This window comes from Mobula birostris, chromosome 10 (assembly GCF_030028105.1).
Source record: "Mobula birostris isolate sMobBir1 chromosome 10, sMobBir1.hap1, whole genome shotgun sequence".
Taxonomy (NCBI): domain Eukaryota; kingdom Metazoa; phylum Chordata; class Chondrichthyes; order Myliobatiformes; family Myliobatidae; genus Mobula; species Mobula birostris.
In genome coordinates, this window is record NC_092379.1 from 43,311,861 (window position 1) to 43,332,789 (window position 20,929).

The 20,929-nt window shown below is 44.5% G+C and overlaps 1 protein-coding gene across 1 annotated transcript in view; it reads right to left on the minus strand.

Annotated features, from left to right (window-relative positions):
• Positions 1-16,118, minus strand: part of LOC140203637 (serine/threonine-protein phosphatase 2A 65 kDa regulatory subunit A beta isoform-like) — an 87,777-nt gene extending 71,659 nt beyond the window's left edge. Inside the window, exon 1 of the mRNA XM_072269684.1 lies at positions 16,046-16,118. Within this exon, the coding sequence (XP_072125785.1) occupies positions 16,046-16,118 (73 nt within the window). The remainder of the gene's footprint in view (positions 1-16,045) is intronic.
• Between the last annotated feature and the right edge of the window lie 4,811 nt (positions 16,119-20,929).

Sequence of the window (20,929 nt, forward strand, 5' to 3'; positions counted from 1 at the left end):
GACTCCCTACCATAAGAAACATCCTCTCCACATTCACTCTGAGACCCCTTGCTTAATTGTACTGGTCCATGGCAAGTAAAAGGTTGGGAACCCCTGGTAGAGGTGGAAGAGTTAAAGGGCTGAAGGAGGAGGAATCTGATGGGAGAGGAGAGTGGGCCATGGGAGAAGGGGGATTAGGAAGGGAAGAGGGTGAAGATGGGAAGGTCTTCATTGAGTTCACAACATCCAATCTGCTCTGGTACCACAGTATTTATGTGGGCTGTCCTGCTGAGACTCTGGACAATGTTGGCCCCTCCAGGACATTGACAGTTGGGTAATTCAGTGACGAAAGGGCTGACGAACACAGAGGTGTGTATTGGCGATGTAATACGGCTGTCTGAAGCCAGCTTGATAGTGAACCTTGGAAAAAATGAGTTCGGCCACACGAAGGTCACTTACCTGGGAATTGTGGTGACACAGGGGCAGCTGGCGGCGATGCAAGCTACGGTGCAGGCTATCGCTGACATCCCAACCCCGACAGACAAGAGGACCCTCAGAAGGCTCTTGGAGATGGTGGGGTACTGTAGGAAGTTTTGCAGTAACTCTGCGGTTACCACCCCTCCCCCTCCGACTAAGCCCTTGCGAGAGAAAACTAAGTCGGAATGGGACGACCCTTGTTATTGTGGTCCGGGACGAAACCCAATGAGAGGTACATTGATCGCAATTCATCAGTGTTTTTGGCCACTATGAAGTTTGCTAAGTCGGAGCCTGGTAAGAGGGATTATTAATAACACATATAAAAGGAACAGAAAATGTGATGGCTGACTGTCTGTCAGGTGTTGACAACTTCAAACTCGCTGTATTAGCCAAATAGCTGATAAAGATGTATATCTGTGTGTACCAAATAATGTATTCATGTTTGTAATTTTTACCCCCGGTAAAAATCCTTAAAGGGGGGAAGTGTGACAAGAATACACATAGATTAAGATGTAGCTGTCCTGTGCTGGCACCAGTGGGATCAGCAGTTGGTCTGCCACCTGTCTTCAGGAGAGAGAGATAAGGAAAACAATGGAGCAGCATTGGGAGATGTGTAATGAAGGGACGGGAGAGAGAGTAACAGAAGGAGAGAGCTGTCAAGATCGGCTCCCCCTTTGAACCCTGAACTGTTTGAAGTGATGGACAGGCGATACCCCAGCAGGGGGATAAAAAGGGACAGGTTCACTAAGGCAGCACACACACGACACCCGAGGTAACGAGACCCTGGAAGCGGTGCGTCTCTCACAAGTCGGTGGGAAGTTTTGGAAGGCCGGTTGCGGGACCAGGCCATAGACGCACAGGGTGGAAAGGCATGATCGGCAGGAACCTGGTGTGTGTCCACCCTTGCCTGGGTGCCGGGTTCACCGCAGAGAAACAATCGTATCTCGAAACAGAGGGGGTCACGGTCAGTGACCTCAGATGACATCACAAAGGGCTCGCCCGAAAGCTGACTGCGAAGGTCTGTGTGTGGAAGCCCTTTTGAATATTCATTCATTTTGCTCTCTCTGTCCTTCCCTCCACTGTCTGCGAACTGAACTGAACTAAACTGAACTGAACTTTGCGTCACTTTGAAACTGGGCATTTACCCCTAGACAACGATAGAGCTTGATTGATCCTGTTATCTTAATTCTGTGTACATGCATGTTTATCATTGCTGAACTGTTGCATTCATTATCCTTTTGATTAGAGTACTGTGTTGCTTGTTTCTTTAATAAAACTTTCTTAGTTCTAGTAATCCAGACTCCAACTGAGTGATCCATTTCTGCTGGTTTGGCAACCCAGTTACGGGGTACGTAACAAAGACCAGTGGTCCCCAATCACCGGGCTGTGGACCGGTACCGGGCCGCAAAGCATGTGCTACCGGGCCGCGAGGAAACGATATGATTTGGCGATATGAGTCAGCTTCACCTTTCCTCATCCCCCCTCACCCACTGCTGAGCTTGAACACACGCGAGGTCATTACCCGCGCGTCATCCATGTCAGCACAGGAAGAAGATCAACTCCTCGAGCTTGCAAATGAAGGCGGACTTAAAAGTATGTTTGACATAACATCTCTGCCGGCATTCTGGATCAAAGTCAAGGCTAAATATCCTGAGATAGCCACAAAAGCACTGAAAACGGTGCTTCCATTTCCAACATATCTCTGCAATGAATGCAACAAAAACTAAATTGCAGAATAGACTGGACATAGGGAACCCACTTCGAGTATCGCTGTCTCCCATCACCCCTCGATATGACCGTGTTGTTGAAGGGAACAAGTTTTCAGCCCAGGGCTCCCACTGATTCAGCGATATTTGTGTGTTGCAATTAATTTATATGCGGGGAAATATGTGCTGTGTGTTTAATATCCAAATGTTACTTAAAATGTTATGATGCTATTGACTTATAAGTGACTTATATAACCATATAACAATTACAGCAAGGAAACAGACCATCTCTGCCCTTCTAATCTGTGCTGAACGCTACTCTCACCTAGTCCCACCGACCTGCACTCAGCCTATAACCCTCCATTCCTTTCCTGTCCATATACCTATCCAATTTAAGGTTAAATGATCATATCGAACCTGCCTCTACCACTTCCACTGGAAGTTCGTTCAATACTTACTTCAATCTCCCCTGTCCTCCCCTATAATTGACTTATTCATGCAAGGAAGATATGCGCTGTGTGCTTAATATTAAATTTGTTAGATAAACCCTTTTAGAAATGAAATTCAGTGTATTAGCCACTTATCACCTATATTCCGGTCGTGATTAACACCCCGCCCCCATACAGAATCGCCAAAAACGATTTGTAGAAAAAAAATCGGCACGTACACGCATGCGCAAGTCACGCATGCGCACTGGTGCCCACGCAAGTCTTCATGGTCATTGTAGCCTATCTCGAGGTAAACACAACGTATCCGTTGGTAACCCTACACCCCACCCCTCCACCAGGTCGGCCAGTCCGCAAGAATATTGTCAATAAGAAACCGGTCCGCGTTGCAAACTAGGTTGGGGACCCCTGCTGTACAGTTGTGTTGTTAGCAGAACCGCAGATATTACATTTATTTTTCTGATCTTCGACATGAAAATATATTAAGAATGCATGGATTACTGATTCCTTCAGTATCCCTTCTGGCCACTGCCTGCCACTTGAAAACATACTTATTCTTACTCAAATCCTACAATTCCTAGCCGTTTGTCTACTTGCACATGCAGAGGAGTTGTTAGGCTGGAAGATAGACAAGTATGGAGAGGGAGGAGTTCAAATCAAGATTTTGTTTTTATAAGTTTTTAAAGAGTAAAGTCCTGTCAGAATATGTTAACCTGGGTCTCATTAATTCTGATCCATGTTTATGCCAATAAAATTAGAATTTGAACTTGGACATTGCACCTTCGGCTCTCTAAAATCTCACATGGTCGAATAAAGCAGTTGAAAGCAGCTATAAGTGTACGAAATGCAAACGAGACCAATCACTATTGTCAATTGTTTTAGCCTGCAAAGTCGATCACGTTCGAAAGGACTATCGGTTCCCTTTTCATGAAATGAAACATGGTCATAATGCTTTTGATGTGAGGTCGATTCATCTGAGAAGCCAGATTAACCCTCAACACATTTCCCAATACCAAAAGTAATGGGTTCACAGTGAGGGATAAACTTGGACAACAATCTGAGATCTCTTAAGTTTGGAAGAAGGCAAATGTAAAAAGAAAATACAAACGCTTCGAAAATGTCAGCAGTCTTTCAGATAGAGATCACCTATGTAATTAGATTAGTTAGTGGGAAGTCAGAAGATTCGGCAGTTTCTGAGAAATAGCAGACGGCAGCTGAAAAGCCATAGGGAGAGAAAAGTTGAAATGTGAAGGAATCTACTCAATGACACAAAGAGGATGTCAACAGTATTTTGTTTTTGTCAGATATACAAAGATTACAAGGAAAGCGAGAGTAGATATCAAATTCCCGAAAATGACACTGGAACGGTAGTAATGAGGGACGAGAAAATGGCGGAAGAACTGAATAAGTACTTTGCAGTATCTTCACTGTAGAGGACACTAGCAGCACACCGTATGGTCGGAAGTGTCAGAGGGAATACGTGAACGTAGTTGCTATTATTAGGAAGAAGGTGCCCAGGAAGTTGTAAGGTCTGAAGGCAAGTAAGTTACCTGGACCAGATGGACTACACCCCAAGGTTCAGAGGAGGTACCTGAATAGTTTGTGGAGTAATAATAATCTTTCAAGAATCACTACATTCTGGTATAGTTGCAGAGAAATGCAGAATTGCAAATGTCACTGCACTCTTCAAGAAGTGAGCGAGGGGGAAGAGAGGAAATTATAGGCTAGTTACCTTGACCTCAGTGGTTGGGAAAACTTTGGAGTCGCTTGTTCAGGAAGAGGTTTCAGAGTACCAGAGGCATGGTAAAATAGACATGGGTTTCTTTATGGGAAATCTTGCCAGGCAAATCTTATGGAATTATTTGGCGAAATACCAAGTAGGACAGGCAAAGCAGAAACGGTGGATGTTGTGGATTTGATTTTCAGAAGGCCTTTGACAAGGTGCCGCACATGAGGCTGCTAAGCAATTAAGAACCCATGGTACTACAGAGAAGATTCTAGCATGGGTAGAACATTGGCAGATTGACAAGAGGCAAAGAGTGTGAATAAGCAAAACCTCTTCCGATTGGTTGCCGATGACTGGTGGTGTTGCACAGTGGTCAATGTTAGAACCACTTATTTTTACGTTCTACTTCAATGATTTGAAGTGATGGTTTTGTGGCCAATTTTGCAGATGACACAAAGATAAGTGGACGGGCAAGTAGTGTTGAGGAAGCAAAGGGGCTGCAGGAAGACTTAGACAAATTAGGAGAATAGGCAAAGAAGTGGCAGATGGAATACAGTGTCGGGAAGAACATGATCATGAACTGTGGTAAAAGGAATAAAAGCGTAGACTAAAAGGGGAGAAAATTCAAAAATCCGAGGTGAAAAGGGACTTGGAAGACCTCGTGCAGGACTCCCTAACGGTCTTGCTGGTTGAGTCTGTGATTAGGAATGTAAATACAATTTTAGCATTCATTCTGAGAGGACAAAAAGAGAAAAAAGAAACATATCACGCTGGGAATTTATAAGGGACTGGTGACACCACACTTGGAGTCCCGTGAGCAGTCTTGGGGCCATTATCAAAGAAAGAATGTACTGCCGTTTGACTGGTTTCCAAGAAGGTTCAGGAAAACGCAAAAATGATTCCGGAAATGACAGGCTCGCCATATTAGTGCCGTTTGACGTCTCTGGTCATGTAGTCGCTGGAATTTCAAGGATTAGACGGGGGTGGTGTGGTTAGTGTAATTTCATTGAAAGCTATCGAATGTTGAAAGGCACAGATGGACTGGGATTGGAAAGGATGTTGCCTCTATCTGGGATAGTCTAGCACCGACGTGCACAGGTTCAGAATAGAGGGACGTGCATTTACAACGGAGATGAGGGGGTTTTCCTTTAGCCTCAGAGTTGTGAATATGTTGAATTCATTAGCACAACACAGGCGACTGTGGAGGCCAGGTCATTCGGTGTAGATAAGGCGGAAGTTGCTAGGTTCCTGTTCAGTCAAATGCTGAAAAGTTACAGGAGAGGGCAAGAGAATGGAATTGAGAAGAAAAGCGATAAGCAATGATCAAATGGCAGAGCAGTGGCCCAATTCAGCTCCTATGTCTTTTGCTTTTATGGTCTTAAGGTAACGAAAGAACAAAAAAAAAACAATTTCTACAGCTAAAAAATGCTGAGGAAGGATATCCCTAATAAAAAGAGATTACCTTTGGTATATTTAACAGGTCCGTTAATACCTGACGAGAGAGAAAGAGAGCTATCGCTTCATTCCGATGGTGTTTCATTAGAGCTGAGGGGGGAAGGCTGGCCAGAAACAGGGGGAATTATTGAAATCATGCATGGTTCTATCATAGAACATACAACATTACATCCTTATATAAAGACCCTTCAGCCCACAATGTTGTGCTGAACTATTTAAACTGACAATCAAATGACTAACCGATCTGTTCTGCCTACAGAATGTGAATATCCTTCTATTTCCCTCACATTCATGTGCCTGTTGAAATGTTGCTTAAAAATCCCTAAGGTGTCGGACTGTACCATCAACCCAGAAAGCTCATTCCAGGCACCACCCAGTCTCCGTGTAAAATATTGCCTCTCACATCTCCTTTGAGATTACACTTCTATCCGAATGCAGGCCCTAGGAAAGAGATAGTCTGTCTACTCTATCTATGCACCCAATGATCTTATAACCTCCATTGCGCGTGCCTTCTGATCTAGATAGCATCTTGGTAAACTTCTTTTGCACCCTTTCCAAAGCCTCGACATCTTTTCCGTAATGGGGCAACCAGAAATGTATGGAATATCCAGATGTGGCCCGAAAGTCGCAGCATAACCTCTTGACTTTTGAACTCAATGCCTCGACTAATAAAAGCAAGTGTTCCGTAAGCCTCCTGAACCACACTGTCAAGCTGTGTAGCTACTTTCCGGTATCTACGGACTTCGACCCCAAGATCCCTCTGCTCATCAAGATTGCTAAGATTGCCCTTGACAGTATTATCTCTTTCCATTTGGACTACCAAGGTACAGGATTTGTCCCGGTTAACCTCCATCTGCCATTTCTCCACCCATACGTACAATTGATCTATTACTCTCTGTATTTTTTTGCCAGTCAACTACACTATCCACAACAGCACCAATAAAGATAGAGAGGGAGATAAAAGGAGAGGTGTGTTGTCAAATCAGCGACAATGTCACAGTTGCTCTCAGTGAGGAAACATTAGAGGATTTATCCACTCAGACTACTAGACTAGACATTAATGTTAACGAAGGTGCAAACACTCAGGTGGCTTTGTACTACCCGCTTCCTATTAGCGAACTAGAGTTTGAGCATATAGATACTGAGATATGCACAGGTAAATATGGGGAAGATCGAAAAGCAACACGTTTGTTGCTGTGGGTGACTTCAGCATCTCCAATATTAACTGCAACATCCTCAGTGCAAGGACTTCACGCTTGGCGGAATTCATTACGTACATCCACGAGGGTTGCATATATCAACATATCGACAGTCCATGAACCGGGTAGAGGGGAGGGGTGAGGTAGGATCTGCTGTAGGGAAATGAACCTAGCCAGGTGACTGTTAATTCAGTGGGAAAACATATAAGGATCTGGGAATCCTTAGTTTAAGCAATGCATTAAAATGCTGGAGTAACAGAGCGGGTGAGGCAGCATTAAAAGTGGGAAATGTACAGTCAAGGCTTAGGGCTGCGACGAATCTCGACTGTTAGTTTCCAGATGAAAACAGGCCTGGAACCAATCCCTAAGGAACTCCATTATGCATCGACCTCCAGTCTGAAACGTAAACTCACACCATTGTCCTCTGCTTCCTACCATCAATCTAATTTTGTATCCAACCAGCTGAATCTTCCTGGAAGCCTTTCGATCTACTTTTCCATAACAACTTTTACGGGCTTCACTATTTCAAAGGTATCACTAAATCACTGAAGCTCACTTCTCTATAGGTCTGCTCTCCTCAAAAGCTGAAATCTCTGTTCAAAAAACAAAGTGGATTTCACAGATGACGAATCATATTTTACTAATCTGCACAATTATCTTTGCTCTATCTAGCTTGAAGGTTCAGTCATAGTCATACTTTATTGATCCCGAGGGAAATTGGTTTTCGTTACACTTGCACCATAAATGATTAAATAGTAGTAAAACCATAAATAATTAAATAGTAATATGTAAATTATGCCAGGAAATAAGTACAGGACTAGCCTATTGGCTCAGGGTGTCTGACCCTCCAAGGGAGGAGTCGTAAAGTTTGATGGCCACAGGCAGGAATGACTTCCTATGACGCTCAGTGTTGCATCTCGGTGGAATGAGTCTCTGGCTGAATGTACTCCTGTGCCCAGCCAGTCCATTATGTAGTGGATGGGAGATATTGTCCAAGATGGCATGCAAGTTGGACAGCATCCTCTTTTCAGACACCACCGTCAGAGAGTCCAGTTTCTTCCCCACAACATCACTGGCCTTATGAATGAGTTTGTTGATTTTGTTGGGTTTGTTGAGTTTGTTAACCTGTACATGCGATAGGTTTGTTGTTGTGCCCGAAGTGATTAGCTGTATCTCCGGAGATTAGTTGTCTGTTAATAAAGGACGATCAAAATGCTCTTATCTTTGTTCCGGCTTCCAGAGAATGGAGTGTTGGGGCAGAATTTCTCTTTGTTCCAACGAGGATATATAAAGATATTTTTCGAATGGAGAGGTTATATAATAATATGATTTTGTAAAAAAAAAGTACGTGATGTATTTCTGCCGATTTGTAAGGAGTTGTGAAACGCAGACATTGATGCATATTGCAGTAAATTAATACAGCCATTTCTTCTACCATAAAAAAATCAACCATATGCTTTATGGCATTTACTGCCTTTTATTCGCCTTGTAGCTCTTTCTCGCCTTGAACTATCATTCACGGCCTCTGTAGTACGAAATAGATCATCAGTTAGTCAAATGAAATATTTGTCCGACAAATATTAGGGATGGCTGCTGTCATTACATTATTAGAGAAATATATCCAACTTGGCCATTTCACAACAATTTCATTCTAATATTTTTATCCCTGTATTTGCAGAAGTGGTTTTGTGATCGAAGATAAAAGTTTCTGGTTCACATTTAACACAAGACAAGTTATATTTAAAACAATGTTGCACATTCGTGGTTGAATTAGCTTCATCCATTATTTCATACATTTACCTATTATATTTACTAGATATTGTACCGTGGTTTTCAGCTGTTCCCTGAACTTTCTCTGAGTGACTGCAGAGATAAATGTGTTTGTGCAGCAACTTAATAGTTGGAGCATATTGACAGTTTCAATAAATATAGACTTGGGATCACTGTAACCGCTAACTTGATGGTCATTGGAAATTCTCTCATATAGGAACTGTAACAAATGTGTCATCCACAATAGTATGGAACTGCCTGAAACGGCGAAGAGTAACACAATAGACTTCCTCCTGCTCTCCATCCCTGCGTCAGTCTGATTGTTCCCACTGTTTTGGACTTGGAGTCTCTTCCGGGCTCTACTAGCTTCTAAAATGTGTCTGACAGTGAGAAGATTGAGCAAAAGGATCGGGAAACAAGGAGTGAAGAGGTGGTTGAACCAATCATAAACGCCCCACAATAGAGAAGTATAACGGACAGCTTTCAGTTTGCAATACCATGGTACATTGTTAATTATATAGCTGGGTTCATGAATGAAGTAGCATGGAATATTGATAAAACAACTAAGTAAACAAACAGTTGCTATGACCACAGATGCCGTTTTGTCGGTGCAATACTTCGCCTTCAGTTTCTGGCAACAAATGACGACAAAACGGTCAGAGGTGAAAGCGACGGTTAACCAAACAGAACTGACCCTGGCTGCATAGGTTATTGCAATAATGGCACTACACACTGGGGTGATGGAGAGGAAACTTCCTGGGAAATAAGTGCCACAAATGCGGTTGATAATCACAGTGGTAATAATGAGGAGCAAATCCGTTACTGCCATGGAGACCAAATAGCGAGTGATGCATTTAGAGAGGCCACACTTCCCGCGGGACAGGATCAGAATCGCCACCAAATTAGCTTTAGGGAAAAGAAAGGGAGACACGGATGTTTATACCATAGACTGTCAACAGCAGCAGTACATAGACAAGAAAAATATACATTTTAGAACTCTGACACGTAAAACGCTCATGGTAATATGAAAATGGAAAAGTTTAAGTTAAATAAGTTAGGTTAGAGAACGCATATGCATGAACCGGCGTTCTCATAGGAAAAGTCATAAATACGAGTCGCTTCAACACTCGAGCCCACTCAGTCGAAATCATTGCTTATTATCCACATTTTTGTCATTTTCCTGCTCGCCTCTATATTCGTAATACGCAGTAAAAACACCGGTGTGTGTTTCGGATGATTCAATGACTGAGCCTGCATGCTGCGCTGAATTAATTCAGCATATTTATTTCCATACTGGTTATAAATGACCTCATGATATTTGGAGATTATGTTCCTGGTTTCGAAACACCTCGCCCTTCCCAGCCCCGACTAATAGCATCTTACACTGCCAAAGTACACTTGCTTTTTTTTCCAGAGCTACTCATTTATTAGGTAGGGAAACCAAGACGATGAATAAAACTCCAGTTAAGGTCTGAAGGAGGCCTCGCATAATTTGAACAAATCAGAGTTCGTCCGGTACTAGAACTTTCTTGTAATGTCTGCTTATACAAGGATCGCCCTTCCCGATGACATGACTTGTGTTCCAGGACAAAGAGGTTCCAATTAACTGAAAAAAGACCAATCTTTGGGAAACTAAAACAACATGTTTTGGAATTAGATCACTTCAAATTTATCTATATTATATTCTATCTTCTATTTACTTTTAGAATTATTCAGAGATGTAATTTACTGACACATTTACTTGAATTTACCTTGCAAGCTTTCCGAGAATTGATGTTGAGCAGTGAGGAATTCAATTGGGAATTACACAAATCTGAGATCTTACTATATATAGTTTTCCACAGAAATCTTACATAAGCTTTAAAAAAATCCGGTTTTATTATATCCTACTGATGTATAGCCTCGTCGCTAGCACAGTTTAATAATAGGTCTTTAGTTTTCGTTGCTGTGTGAAAGTCCGAGACACCGAGTAACGCAGGCTTACCCGTTTTCCAGTAGCAAAATATGAAAATCCAGAAATTTTAGTCCTGGGAAAAAGCCCCTGATCATCCACACGATCAATGACACTCATCATCTTATACACCTCTATCAGTCCACCTCTCATCCTCCATCGCTCCCAGGAGAAAAGGCCAAGTTCACTCAACCTATTCTCATAAGGTACGCCTTCCAATCCAGGCAACATCCTTGGAAACCTCCTCTACATACCCTCTATAGTACCGACATCTTTCCTGCGGTGAGGTAACCAGAACTGAGCACAATACTCTAAGTGAGGTCTGATGAAGGTCTTACATACCTGTAGCATTATCTCACGTCTCTAACTCATTCCCACGGTTGATGAATGCCAACATACCACAGGCCTTCTTAACAATACTGTCAAAGTGAGCAGCAGCTTTGAGTGTCCTATGTGACCGCAAGATCTCTCAGATAGAAACATAGAAAATAGGTGCAGGAGTAGGCCATTCGGCCCTTCGAGCCTGCACTGCCATTTATTATGATCATGGCTGATCATCCAACTCAGAACCCTGCACCAGCCTTCCCTCCATACCTCCTGATCCCCGTAGCCACAAGGGCCATATCTAACTCCCTCTTAAATATAGCCGTTGAACTGGCCTCAACTGTTTCCTGTGGCAGAGAATTCCACAGATTCACCACTCTCTGTGTGAAGAAGTTTTTCCTAATCTCAGTCCTAAAAGGCTTCCCCTTTATCCTCAAACTGTGACCCCTCGTTCTGGACTTCCCCAACATCGGGAACAATCTTCCTGCATCTAGCCTGTCCAATCCCTTTAGGATTTTATAGGTTTCAATTAGATCCCCCCTCAATCTTCTAAATTCCAACCAGTACAAGCCTAGTTCATCCGGTCTTTCTTCATATGAAAGTCCTGCCATCCCAGGAGTCAATCTGGTGAACCTTCTTTGTACTCCCTCTATGGCAAGGATGTCTTTCCTCAGATTAGGGGACCAAAACTGCACACAATACTCCAGGTGTGGTCTCACCAAGGCCATGTACAACTGCAGTAGTACCTCCCTGCTCCTGTACTCAAACCCTCTCGCTATAAGTGCCAGCATACCATCTGCCTTTTTCACTGCCTGCTGTACCTGCATGCCCACTTTCAATGACTGGTGTATAATGACACCCAGGTCTCATTGCACCTCCTCTTTTCCTAATCAGCCACCATTCAGATAATAATCTGTTTTCTTATTTTTGCCACCAAAGTGGATAACTTCACATTTATCCACATTAAATTGCATCTGTCATGAATTTGCCCACTCACCCAACCTATCCAAGTCACCCTGCATCCTCTTAGCATCCTCCTCACAGCTAACACTGCCGCTCAGCTTCGTGTCATCCGCAAACTTGGAGATGCTGCATTTAATTCCCTCATCCAAGTCATTAATATATGTTGTAAACAGCTGGGGTCCCAGCACTGAGCCTTGCAGTACCCCACTGGTCACTGCCTGCCATTCTGAAAAGGTCCCGTTTATTCCCACTCTTTGCTTCCTGTCTGCTAACTAATTCTCTATCCACATCAATACCTTACCCCCAATACTGTGTGCTTTAAGTTTGCACGCTAATCTCCTGTGTGGGACCTTGTCAAAAGCCTTTTGAAAATACAAATATACCACATCCACTGGTTCTCCCCTATCCACTCTACTAGTTACGTCCTCAAAAAATTCTATGAGATTCGTCAGACATGATTTTCCTTTCACAAATCCATGCTGACTTTGTCCGATGATTTCACCGCTTTCCAAATGTGCTGTTATCACATCTTTGATAACTGATTCCAGCAGTTTCCCCACCACCGATGTTAGGCTAACCAGTCTATAATTCCCCGGTTTCTCTCTCCCTCCTTTTTTAAAAAGTGGGGTTACATTAGCCACCCTTCAATCCTCAGGAACTAGTCCAGAATCTAATGAGTTTTGAAAAATTATCACTAATGCATCCACTATTTCTTGGCCTACTTCCTTAAGCACTCTGGGATGCAGACCATCTGGCCCTGGGGAGTTATCTGCCTTTAATCCTTTCAATTTACCTAACACCACTTCCCTACTAACAGGTATTTCACTCAGTTCCTCCATCTTACTGGTCCCTCTGTCCCCTACTATTTCTGGAAGATTATTTAATAATCAACATTGCCAAGAGTCTTACCATTACTATTATATTCTGTCTTCAATTTTGGCCTACCAAAATGAACCACTTCACACATCTGGTTTGAAGTCCATCTGCCACTTCACAGCCCAGTTCTGCATCCTATCGATGTCCCGTTGTAACCATTGCCAATCCTCCAGACTATCGACAACACCCCCAACCTTCGTGTCATCAGCAAACCTACCAACCCACCTTTCTACTTCTTCATCGAAGTCATATATAAAAACCACAAAGAGGACACAAAAATCACAAATCTCAGGGCTTCATGACTGTCCGCTTTTCAATACGCCAAGGACACAGCCTGGAAGAATAGCGTGCCTTCAGGGTGCCGGAATTTCATAGCTCTGGAGGCAGGCAGATGTGAGGTCGGTGTCACCGCCTAATGTGCTGTGGAAGATCGAAAGCAGAGAGCTGGCTGCTGTCTATGTGACCAGAGACCAGACTTCCTTGGACACAGAACTCGGGGAAAAAACGACGCAAAACACCTTTAACACCATAAATCTGTGAGTCATTTTGTTATGTTTCCCCTCTCTCAGTGAAACTGGGACACCTGCTATTCCCTTATTAGGGAGAGACAGAGAGCCTGTGACTTCGCGAATTACAGGGCGAAGGAGAAGTCTTCGGGGGTACTGAAATTCTGTGTCTTTATTACTGCTTTGCTGCACGTTTGACTGCTCCGTGAAGGGAGCAGATGCTTTTTTTATGCTGGCGATTGCGTTGCTTTGCTGCTGCTTATGCGTGGGTGGGGGAAGTTCGGGGACTTTGAAGTTCTAACATTTAAATATCATTCACTCTTTGGGACAATGCTCTGTTTTCGTGCATGCTTGTGAAGAAAAAAATTTTCATGATGTACGTATATTGTATACATGTCATGGTCCGGTCCGTGAAGGTCGCATTCCAGTTCACAGTCCGGTCCATGGTTCCTTATTCCAGGTTTTCCAGTTTTCCCTTGTCCTGTTGTGTGCCTCAATCCAGGCACATGATTCCCATTTTTGGTTGGCTACATAAACAGCTCCTGGGTTCAGCTTCAGTTGCTTGACTGTTCCTTCCCCATCCTTCTGTAGCCTCGCCTGCTACCTTCGCCTGTAACACCGTCATGTTCAACCGCCAGGGCAAGACTGGGGCCTTGCTGTGACTAGATAAAGAACTATCTTTCTTTGTTTGGAACTGTCTCTTTGTGTCCAAGCCTTCGCTAGGTAGGTCTGGCTGTTTGCCGCTACCTTGTGTTGGGAACCATCTCTTCGTGCTCTCGCCTCCGCTGGGTAGATCCAGCTGTTTGCCGCTGCCTTGTGTTGGGAACCATCTCTTCGTGCTCTCGCCTCCGCTGGGTAGATCCAGCCGTTTCCCACTACCTTGAGCTCTGCGTTCCTGTTCTCCCTCGACCAAGGCTGAGTTCTTGTTCTCCCTCGAACAAGGATCTGCATTCCTGTTCTCCCTCGAAAATAGCACCGAATGGCTGGCACACCATTCCTAAGTTGGAAAAAATAGCTCCTAATTTTAGCCAAATCCAAAACACTTCTTTAAGAAGCTTGGATGTGGGCTATGTGCGGGATATATTACACGGGAGGGTATCTTTGTACAATTTCATTGCCAGGGAACTACACGAAAGATGCAGTGTTATCACTTTTAGTAGCAATAATTTAAAGGCAGGTTGTTAAATAAACAGCGAAAGATTATGTAATGAAAATGCAAACAGCCTTTGGTATCCTTGCGCACTGGGTTAAGAATGATATCGGCCAAATGTGGACAAATTTGCAAAGGTAAATAGGTATCTTGGTTGGTATGGTCCGGTTTGGCCAAAAGGCCCGTATCTCTGCTGTATAGCACTATGACTCTAGTCAGTGACAACGGATATACAGAACTAGAAGGCGAATAAGGATGAAAATGCTAAGTCCAAATGACGAGAAAATTTGAGTCCAGAAGTAGGGATAGAGGTTTTCATAAGTACACCATGATTACAGTGTTTACTGCAGGTCTCCCTGTCTGAGAAAAGTGTTCAAAATCGGGATTATAGCAAAGGTTCGCCAGGTTTATTCCTGGGCTGACAAGACTGATGTCCGTCAAGGGATTGATTCGATTCGATTCGATTCATATTCGCAAAAGAACGAGAGAGGGGTCTCGTGGAAATCTCGTTATATATAATCACGAAAGCGGGGCTTTTCACCCACCTCGTCAGAAAGTGATGACAATCTGTCCAGATAGCCTGCATTTCTTCTGCACAAGACTCACATTCCTGCATGTCTTTCCTGTAACCTGCCCATGAGCTTTCCAAATGTTCTACTTCGTTTCTTCATCCACCATAGTCTCTGCATTCTCGTTCGAGACAGCCATTACCGTCTATCAGGAAAACCCTGGTCATCGACTTTCAATTAAAATCCTCCTCCTCCCATCTGTGGCAACGAATACCGCAGATTCGCCGCCTCCAGGTTAAAGGAATTTCTCGTCTTTCCTGTTTTAAATGGATATTCCTCTGTTCTTTTCGAAGCACAGTAGCATAGCGGTTAGCGTAACTCTCTTACAGCAACAGCCACCGGGATTCTACCTTCTCCAGGAGGCCGTGTTTCCTTCAGATTATCTGGGATGCCCCGCCCGCCCCCCGCTTAACCAGGGGTACACAAAAACGATAGGAGGTTGGATCTGCACCCGGGTTCGGGGGACAGAAGGGAATGTTGTCTGACTCACGAGGGTCCCCCTTTCTACTGGTCAACCCTCCCTTTTGGCCGAAGGGAACAGGTAGCACGGAAGTGGCGGGACTGGCCGCAATAGAGACATTTCCCCGCTCTCAATTTCCGGAGTCGCTCTGTGAGAGAAAGGCGGTTCCGTCCCAGCTGCATGGGTTCCTCTCCTGGGTGGTGGAAACGGCTGGACTGGGGGCTATTCCAGGAGAGGGAGGGGAAGAGAGGCTAGGGCTGGTGGGAGACGGTAATGAGTGTCGTGGAGTTGCTAAAGGGAGTGGACGACCAGTTCTCTCCCTATGGCGTTCTCGAAGACAATTGTCCAACCTGGTGGCTAGGCAGATCAAACAATCCAGGCTGTTGGTGTCATCCCTTGCCGCCAACTCGTCTTTCACCATGTCGCTGAGGCCTTTCTAAAATACCCCTTGGAGTGCCTCATCATTCCACTCCGAGTCAGCCACTAACATCCGGAAATCCACGGAATAGGCGGCAACACTGTGTGAGCGCTGACGGAGAGTGAGTAGTCGCTTAGCGGCATCTTTACCACGGACAGGGTGGTGAAAGCTCCTTCTCATTTCTGTGATAAAGGTGGGGAATGAAGAGCAGTTAGCCGGTTGATTATCCCAGATAGCTGTAGCCCACACTAAGGCACTTCCCCGCTACAACCCATATAACCCATCTTTGACTTGTCTGTGGAGTACTTGGATGACTGCTGTTCGAACACCAAGGAGCATTGCAGAAGGAAGGCCCGGCACTTCCCCAAATCCGCAGCATAGTGTTCTGGTTCAGGTATGTGTGGCTCTCTTGGCGGTGGTGTTACCGACACGTAGGGGGTTGCCACTTCCGGCTGTCTGGGCTGGGCTGACAGAGTTCCAGGAGTGGATCGGGTAAGATGAACGGATACTCGGTCCACCTGGTCACTGATCTTCTTTACGTCAGCAGACAGGGAACGGAGGTTCTCCATGACATCCCAGAGAAGTTGATCGTGCAGATCCAGTTGGGAGCCCTGGCTGGCGAGGGCTTGTTGCAGGGTATTCGTGTCCGCTGGGTCCATAGTGGCCAGATGGTTCTGTTGCAAGGAGCGACTACGGCGAACCCAAGTGCAGGACACAGGCACGGAGATTAAGGTAGGATGCTTACACGGGCGTAAACGCCGAACAGCAAACAGCAGGGATCTTGACACGGAGCCCTGATATGGAGCCTTGACTCAGAGAGACGGAGTTTCATAGATAAACCTTGAAATTGCAGCTAACTTAGAACAAACAGTTCTAAGCGGTTGGGAAACGTTAGTTATCACACAGGAAAAAGACCACGATTTGGTAACTCGGTTTTGTAACGCCGGGGGGTTCTTATACTGCAGGTCCTGATGGAAACCAGGTGTGTCATCATGAAAGAAAATTAGAAGTAATTGGGAAATTAACGGTCAGAACCATGGCACAATTAAAGGAAATTAGAGGAAACTAGGGAATAAACAATCAGGACCATGACAATATAACATTCCTCACGTTCATCTTCAATCACTGCATTTACTTGTTTCATTTTATTCCTATTTCTGCAACAGTGTGAAAAGTAGTATGATTACTCTTATTGCATGCATATTTTTCCGTATGCTGAACACTTTTTTGCCTGGTGCTGCTGTCCGCAGCAATCACAAGACGTCTTGCTCTCTGCCGGTTTCGTTGCCTTTTTAATATTTCTTCTAATATGTTCGCGCTTTTTTACAGCATCTACGCTGCAGCTTTCAATGAAAAGGTGTTCAGCCTGTGTCGTTACGGTTTCCGAAGCTTTGCAAAATATCAAAGCTTTTTCCAAATCCAGGTCTTGCTCTCTTAACAGCCTTTCTCTCAGACCATTATCCCGAATGCCACAAACAATTCTGTCTCCAATGAGAGAGTCTTCCAGTTCTGCAAACGCACATGATTTACTTCGGCGTTTCAACTTCGTAACATATCGATCTATTTTCTGCTTACACGTGAAAATCTTGAACACCTCATACGTCACATTACGCTTCGGTATACAAAATGCTTCCAATTTGTCCATTATCGACTTTAAATTGAAATTAATTTCATCTTCAGAAATAGAATGATTATATTTCAATTGCGTCGTCACCTATTACGTGGAGTAGAATCGCCGCTTTCATGTTTTCTGGTTTTCTATCGGCTCTGATCGCCGATAAATAGATTTCAAAATGTTGCTTATATTTCCTCCAGTTTTCAGCTGCATTCCTAGTCAGCTGAAGTGTCGGTGGGGATTGTAGATGTTCCATTTTTAAAGCTGTTAGCAAACCTCGAAAACAGTTCGTGCGGTTTTCTTTTGGATCATCTTCGACTCTCCCGTACTAGCGAACGTATTATTCTTCCAGACCGACTTCTGACACCATGTTGTGTTCTTTATACGCATCGTGGTTTAACAATAACAAAACATATTCTGGAAGAATAGAACTCGAACTTCTATTTACTACAGCAACTGCAACCACGTTTACCATAGAAGTTTCTCGATGATTTCTCCGAACACTGTTCAATCACGTTCTGACACGTGATATCACCACACGAGACACCGAGTGCTGCGAGCAGGGGAACTGGGTCACGCCATCCTGATCCCCGGCCAGGACACGGGAGAAAGGTCCATGGGATTCGGTGCAATCTGTGAGCTGAGCCGGGATCGGAGCCCATTATAATCTGCCCAGCGCAGGTGGAACTATGGCGGCTTTATGGCTGCAGGAGGTTCAGCAGGGTGACGAGCCCCACCACTCGTTTGGCGTTGAGGATGCCGAGCACCATCAGGCCAGCAATCAGCCGAGACTGCCGCCCATTTCTCCACTCCCAACACCTCCAGGGCTTGAGGGCGACGGCAGTGCCAACCTGCTGTTCGACGAACGCTTCCCTGTGCTGGCGACCAGCCGCCAGGAGAATTACAGCGAGGAAGTAGCAGCCGGTAGCCCCGGTATCGAGGACCTGCTCTCTCAGCTTCGGCAAAAGGATAACGATCTCATCCTGGCGGCTAAGCTCGGCAAAGCCTTGCTGGAGAAGAACCAAGAGCTTACCGATCAGTACAAGATAATGCAGAGAGAGGTCACTGACAAACTAGAGGAAAGATAATGTGGCAAATATAAGGGAATCCTTTCATCCTGCTCACCTCCCCTCTCCAAGCGTCTTTGACCCTGTTTCACATCGCATTCGTATTTCTGCCCAATTTGGTAGGGTCATTAACCATCGGCACCCCAACTTGTCATCCTTCCTATTCGTAACCACTACTATGTCATTGGACTCCACCGCTTCCCACACCATTGCATCCCATTTTTACGCTAATATATTGCGTCCACTACATTAACATCTCGCAGACTCGCCCTAACGCTGCGCTGACGCCTGAGTTCTGATGATCTGACGTCATTACATTGGCCGGGAACCGAATCCAAGACCCTCAAACACTGGTAATATATTTGGAAATGCGCTCGTGTCCACGCTTTAATGTTCCGTGATTAATCTCGAAAATGCTATTGAGACGTGTCGAATATATCAATTTAATAGCAATAATATTACATAGTAAGGATAAGAAAAGTAGTTCGCCCCCTTTCATCTTGAGGTACAGGGTCAGTCCTGGTTTCGGTGTGCATTGATCGTTGCAAGGGCTTTTAAAGGCGGTAACTCAGGAAAATGTTGTTGCCGTGGTTAGACTACGAATGTAGCGTTTGTCCTTGCTGTTCGGCGCCTTCCCGAGGTTGGCAATGTCTGTTCTGAAATAGTATCTGTCTACCTGTTGCAGATACCTGAAACTACATGAGGCCCCGCTCCATCTTCTCACTTTCAGTCAAACAAGTGAAGTGGGCATGTCTTACTCATTCAAGCTTGGTTCAACGCTCAAACCGAATCAGTGTGCGGGATGTGCGCTATTTATATACAGCATGGTGGGGAAATGATTAGCAGCAAAATATTTCTTGTATGCAAATTAATATTTTGTCTTAGGTTTTCTTAAAGAATTTTAAAGATAATGAAGGAGAGTCAAAGTAGACAAGTTGTGGCGAAGGCTGGAATGGTGGTTGGAAGGGAGGAGAATGGTATTATGGTAGTAGAGCAAACACGAGGAATTCTGCAGATGCTGGAAATTCAAGCAACACACATCAAAGTTGCTGGTGAACGCAGCAGGCTAGGCAGCATCTCTAGGAAGAGGTACAGTTGACATATCGGGCCGAGGCCCTTCGTCAGGATGAACTGATAGAAGAGCTAGTAAGAGATTTGAGAGGGGGAGGGGGAGATCCAAAATGATAGGAGAAGGCAGGAGGGGGAGGGATGGAGCCAAGAGCTGGACAGTTGATCCTCTCATATCCTTTTTGCCAATCAACTGTCCAGCTCTTGGCTCTATCCCAACCCCTCCTGTCTACTCCGATCATTTTGGATCTCCCCCTCCCACTCCCACTCCCCAACCCACTTTCAAATTTCTTACTAGCTCTCCTTTCAGTTCGTCCTGATGAAGGGTCTTGGCCCGAAACGTCGACTGTACCTCTTCCTAGAGATGCTGCCTGTCCTGCTGCGTTCACCAGCAACTTTGATGTGTGTTATGGTAGGAGGGAATGGTACAGGATCAAACAGAGAGAAACTGATTACCTTGGAGGTCTGGTACAAACATTAGCTTCCTTCCTGATCTCTAGTGTTGTCTGTGGAGGCTACACATTCATTCTGAGATCCCACCAGATGCATCCATTCCCATTAGGAACTTGCTGTGCTGCTACTGAGGCACACTCAAAAGATGTGTGAGTTACTAGGTTAATTGATTATTATAACAGGAAATCAGATTAGTGTAAATGAGCTCTTTGACAGAACGGACACAATGGGTCAAATGTACAAGGTCCCTATGTTGTACAATTCTGTGACTAATAACAGGGACCAAGCAGAGCTGGGACAGCCACTCATCCTGACATGAGGGGAAGTGGAGAAAGGCTCATTGCAGAAGTTTGTTTACGCCCAGAATCTTTATGGAACATTCTCTTCTCTGAACTTCAGTAAGATACCAAGTTGAGGTGCAGGTTGCCTTACACAAAGTCCTCACTGAAATAAATCACCAGCTACAATTACAACAACAGGGAAAGAACAGCATTGCCTTTTAATGTGCTGACAAATCTTTAGCGTTTGGCTTCTCTCAGATTGGAGCTGTTTTTAATAACTCACAGTTAGTTGTCCTCTGCTGTGGAAGAGATATTAAGACTTTTCAAATTTACTGAGAATGTGCAGGAATTTCACTGGAGTTGCAAGCTGAACTAGGGTACAGGGCACAATTACTGCATGCACATAATTTGCAGGCAACACTGGTATATTTTAGAAGATCATATCATTTCCTCAAGTTCCAGTTGACGTG